Raw genomic sequence first — 5118 nt, 5'->3', positions numbered from 1 at the left:
ACAAGGCAGTCGGAAGCAAGATGACACCTCTTTGTGGATTCGTCCAAAAGAGGTGGTGACTAAGGCGGGGGGGTAGTCAAGGAGTTCTGATTGGTCAGGGGGAGGAGTTAGGGGTGGGGCTAGCTGCCTCTTGAGGCTTTAAAAGCTCATCGGAGAGGGGCAGAAAGCTGTCATTTGCTCTCTGAGCCTCGGAGAGGTAGCCACGCTTTCCCGGAGCTCCCGGAGCTCCCGGTGACAGCGCAGGTGTTTACAGTCCGGACCCGCCGCTGCTTCCCCGGCGTGCCGGGATCTCTTAGCGGTCTCCATGAGCAACATGGGGCCTACCCTGGCGGTTCCTACCCCTTATGGCTGTATCGGCTGTAATCTGCCTCAACCTGACTACCCACCGGCTCTGATCACCTTCATGTTCTGCGCGATGGTTATCACCATCGTCGTTGACCTGATCGGCAACTCCATGGTCATTTTGGCGGTGACCAAGAACAAGAAGCTCCGGAATTCTGGTAAGCTATTATTCCTCCCCTTACTCAGTGTGCTGCAACTTACAACCCCTAGGGTGTTGGTTTGGGTGCCCCGAATAAAAACTCCCTCACTTTGAACGTCCCTACGTCCAATTTTCCCCAAACCTGGGAGTGGGGTGGGTGATGTGCCTGGGTCCGCGAAATTAGCTCTTCTCATGGGTGGGGGAGTTAATAAAATTAGCTTAGGACATCTACGAACAAAGCCCGGGTTCCTGAGGTGCGCGGGAAGCTGGCTGAACTCTGTGGGGTCAGGATCGCCCGGGGACAGCCAGCCGAGCCTGACACTACAGGGGTGGCTGCGCCAAGGCACCTCTGGCTGAGTGACGCGGAGGGAGCAGCGGCTTTGCACCTGAGAAAGTTAAGTTCGAGTCGGCCGCGGTGGCGCTGACCAGAGCGCAACGCTGCAGCCGTGCCCAAGGATGGTCAAGACCTCGCTCACCGCAGCCTAGGAGCTCCAGCGCGGCTCCTGGGCGGCGGAGCGCAGACCCCCGAGCCGGAGTATCGAGCCGGGAGGTCTGAGCCCGCTGGAGCCGAGCTCCGTCCGCCCGTCCCAGGGCGCGCGGCGTGGAGAGGCGTTCGGCTGGCTGGCGCTGCAGGTGGTGGCAGCGACTGCGGCGACCACCACGGAGATCCTTGAGGTTTGTAAGCAGGGTACAGGAGGTCGCAGAGTGTGGCGGTGGAAAGGTTCTGGGTCTCAGCACCAGGGACGGGGGTGGTGGAATAGAAGGCAGCAGAACCAGGGAGGGATCGGCGGCAGAGTGTTCAGAGAGTTCTGCGGGAGGGTGAGGGTCTCAGACTACAAAGCGCCAGGGTCTGGGAGCGACGAGTGGGAGTTCCCTTGCTTCTAGCAGGGTACAGAGGGATGGGGGCAGCGGCGAGTGATGCGGGGGGGGGCAGCGTGGGTGAATGCTGGATGCGGCAACTTGTGCGGTGGGTGGGGGCGACAGACACTGCGAAGCAGGGAGCCCGGTTCTCAGGTTGGGCGGGAGAAGGCTCTGGAGGGAAGGGGGAGTGGCGAGGGGCCCAAACTCTGCGCTCGGGTGGTGGTGAGGGAGAGGGTGGTGCCCCGGGGGGGGGGTGTCTCAGCCGCCAAGGTCTCTGTCGGCTTGGGTGGAGGGGAGCGAGGGAGTCTAAGGGGGGGGTCGCAGACCTACCATACTCACGCGGGCGGGGCTCGGCGGGGAGAAGAGGGTCTGGACTCTGGAAAAATACTTTGCTGGGACAAGGAGATCAAAACACACAAGTTTCAAAATTCAATGATGTTCACAGTCATTAAAAGTTTTCTTTCAAACTCTGGTGGGTGCGTCGGACTTCTCCTTGGTATCCCAGAGACGTGGGGGCAGCGACTTGGACCTTTCCTTCAAGGAGGTGGTGCAGTCTCGAGGTGCAAACTCACGGAGCCCTGGGAACCACTTACAAAACCCGTTTTCTTTGCTTTTCTTCTTTCCTTTCCTTTTCTCCTTCTCTCTCCTTTCTTTCTGTAATTCAAATAAACTTTTTTTTTTATGATTGTTGTGGTTTTGTTATTATAGCTTTGCTTGTCTTTCCCACCTTTCTTTCCCAAATTCGTAACTTTGAGGGAAACCCTAGGAATAACCTTTTCCGTAGAAAGAGCTGAGACCAAGTCTTGGCTGCAACAGCGGAAGGAGGCTGAAGGAGCCATACCTTTGCCGTTTTAAAAAGCCCTGTTTTCTCCCAGTCCACCACGAAGTGTAATAATTTTGCCAAACCAATGCTAATTAGCAATGAGGTGTTTCCAAAGAAAGAGGGCTCTGCGCCTTCACTTGGCCTCTGCTCCTTTTTGCTAAAGTTTTTTTTTTTTTTTCCTTCCCACCTCTGCCCTGCAAAATGGGAATGGGGGGATCCCTTTCACTTTCCCGTTTAGCCCTCAGGCTTCAGTAAAGCCAGGGGCCAGGAGCCCAGGCAGGGCACTGAACCCGCTAGTGCCTCGCTCTTTGCGGGGACTGGGTTTTCCTTCACCCGCGACCGCTCTCAAATTTCTTTGGTTTCAGACTTAATTTTACAGGGCATTACCCCTTCCCTCACGTTTTACTCTTAGGTTGCCTGGAAAATGGTAAGTGTTTGGGCTTAGTCTTTGATTACTGTCTGATTTTTTTCAACAGCAACGCTTAAGAAAATGGTCTGTGACACCCTTTATCAGACTATTCCCGTTAGATATGTTTTCACTATAAATTCAATGCGGGGCTAGAAAAAGGAGAGGTGGTATTATTATTATTATTATTATTATTATTCAGGTGGGGGCTTCATGACACTCCTGCATTCTCCTTGCCCCACCCTCTTTGTTTCGTGAGGACAACTCTTTGTCCTCCTTCTTCCCTCCAGCGGCTTCCTCCCCTCCCTCCGGTGTGGAAAAAGTTTACAGTTTGTTTTTCTCTAAAATGGCCTCACCATGACTGCCTCCTCACTTTTTCTGTCTTATGTTCACTTCTTTCCCAGAGCAGAGATGACACTCTTTCAAAGGAGAAAAGGTGGGCAAAGGGCAGGTCTCTGAAACCTGGATGTGCATCTGAATCACCTGAGACCTGCTTGTAAAATAAAAACATGACTTATTTCTTTAAACAACAATTCTACAATTCTAAATTGTCACCAATACAGTTGACTTTTCCCTCCACCTTAAATATATAGATTTGCACACTTTAACCATTTATTCTCTGACTTCCCCCTTTTCTCCCCCCTCCCCTATGTTTTCCAGGCAACATCTTTGTGGTCAGCCTCTCTGTGGCTGACATGCTGGTGGCCATCTACCCCTACCCTCTGATGCTGCATGCCATGTCCATTGGGGGCTGGGACCTAAGCCAGCTCCAGTGCCAGATGGTTGGGTTCATCACAGGGCTGAGTGTGGTCGGTTCCATCTTCAACATCATGGCCATCGCTATCAACCGTTACTGCTACATCTGCCATAGCCTCCAGTATGAACGGATCTTCAGTGTGCGCAATACCTGCATCTACCTGGTTGTCACTTGGATCATGACCGTCCTGGCTGTCCTGCCCAACATGTACATTGGCACCATCGAGTATGATCCTCGCACTTACACCTGCATCTTCAACTACCTGAGCAACCCTGTCTTCGCTGTGACCATCGTCTGCATCCACTTCGTCCTCCCTCTCCTCATAGTTGGTTTCTGCTACATCAGAATCTGGACCAAAGTGCTGGCGGCCCGTGACCCAGCTGGACAGAATCCTGACAACCAACTTGCTGAGGTTCGCAATTTTCTAACCATGTTTGTGATCTTCCTCCTTTTTGCAGTGTGCTGGTGCCCTATCAACGTGCTCACTGTGTTGGTGGCTGTCAGTCCAAAGGAGATGGCAGGCAAGATCCCCAACTGGCTTTATCTTGCAGCCTACTTCATAGCCTACTTCAACAGCTGCCTCAACGCTGTCATCTACGGGCTCCTCAATGAGAATTTCCGACGAGAATACTGGACCATCTTCCATGCTATGCGGCACCCCATCCTGTTCCTCTCTGGCATCATCACTGATATTCGTGAGACGAGGGAGGCCCGTGCCCTGGCCCGTGCCCGTGCCCGTGCTCGTGACCAAGCCCGTGAACAAGCTCGCGAACAAGACCGTGCCCGTGCCTGTCCTGCTGTGGAGGGAACCCTGATGAATGTCCGGAATGTTCCACTGCCTGGTGATGCTGCAGCTGGCCACCCTGATCGTGTCTCTAGCCACCCCAAGCCCCGTTCCAGGTCTGCCTCTGCCTACCGCAAATCTGCCTCTATCCACCACAAATCTGTTTCTGGTCATTCCAAGGCTGCCTCTGGCCACTCCAAGTCTGCTTCCGGTTACCCCAAGTCTGCCACTGTCTACCCTAAGCCTGCCTCTGTCCACTTCAAGGCTGACTCTATCTATTTCAAGCCTGCCTCTGTCCATTTCAAGGGTGAGTCTGTTCATTTCAAGCCTGCTTCCAAGTCTGCCATTGGTCACCATGTCTCTGCTGGCAGCCACTCCAAGTCTGCCTTCAGCCCAGCTACTAGCCGCCCTGAAGCCACCACTGACCATGTCAAGCCTGCTCCCAGCCACCCTGAGTCCACCACTGCTGACTACCTTGAGCCTGCCACCACCAGCCATCCTGAGCCCACTGCTGCAGGACACCCTGAGCTGTCTGCCTCCCACTGCCCTGAGACCATTGACACTAGCCGCCTTGAGTCTGACGTCACTGACCTCCCAGAGTTTGCTTCCAGCCCTACCGCTGTGTCCCCTGAGCCTGCTGCCAGCCAGCTGGAGCCTACCCCTGCTGCTGACCTTCCTGACCCTGCCGTAGTCACTCCTGCCACCAATGATTACCAGGAGGTTGTAGTTATTGATGTTGAGGATGATTCTGATGAAATGGCTGTGTAAAAAGAGCTCTTGTGGGTGGCCAAGCAGTGGTCCACTTTCCAGTCTGTTTTGAGTATGTAATCCAAAGTGAGATACATCTATACACAGAAACACACACAGACACTGACCCACAGACTTGGTGTAAGCTACATCCACCTTTCAGGCATACTCTTCCTTGATATCATGTACTCTAAAAAAGTGTGTGTGAGTGTGCATGTTTGTGTGTGCTTGCTATCCTAGAGATCAAATTTCCCTCCAG

At 53.6% G+C, this 5118-nt stretch overlaps 1 protein-coding gene across 2 annotated transcripts; it reads left to right on the top strand.

Moving 5' to 3' along the window:
• The first annotated feature begins 313 nt into the window (after positions 1-313).
• Gpr50 (G protein-coupled receptor 50) lies at positions 314-4880 on the top strand. 2 transcript variants are annotated; one of them, XM_026403532.2, is made up of 3 exons: positions 314-500; positions 3232-4694; positions 4746-4880. In XM_026403532.2, exons 1-3 carry the CDS (start codon positions 314-316, stop codon positions 4878-4880), a joined length of 1785 nt encoding a protein of 594 aa, XP_026259317.2. The 2 variants fall into 2 exon arrangements, with proteins under 2 accessions (XP_026259317.2, XP_026259316.2); XM_026403531.2 differs by having other exon boundaries at positions 3232-4880.
• The last annotated feature ends 238 nt before the right edge of the window (positions 4881-5118 follow it).

The sequence above is a fragment of the Urocitellus parryii genome, chromosome X (genome assembly GCF_045843805.1).
Source record: "Urocitellus parryii isolate mUroPar1 chromosome X, mUroPar1.hap1, whole genome shotgun sequence".
NCBI classification, from domain to species: domain Eukaryota; kingdom Metazoa; phylum Chordata; class Mammalia; order Rodentia; family Sciuridae; genus Urocitellus; species Urocitellus parryii.
This window is presented reverse-complemented; position numbering and strand designations above follow the sequence as displayed.

What these genes read in the sequence shown, in the direction of transcription:
- Gpr50 (XM_026403531.2), top strand. Translation starts at nt 314, where the DNA reads ATGGGGCCTACCCTGGCGGTTCCTACCCCTTATGGCTGTATCGGCTGT. An exon ending in CAAGAAGCTCCGGAATTCTG is followed by an intron (nt 501 to 3,231) that starts GTAAGCTATTAT and finishes TATGTTTTCCAG; the next exon opens with GCAACATCTTTGTGGTCAGC.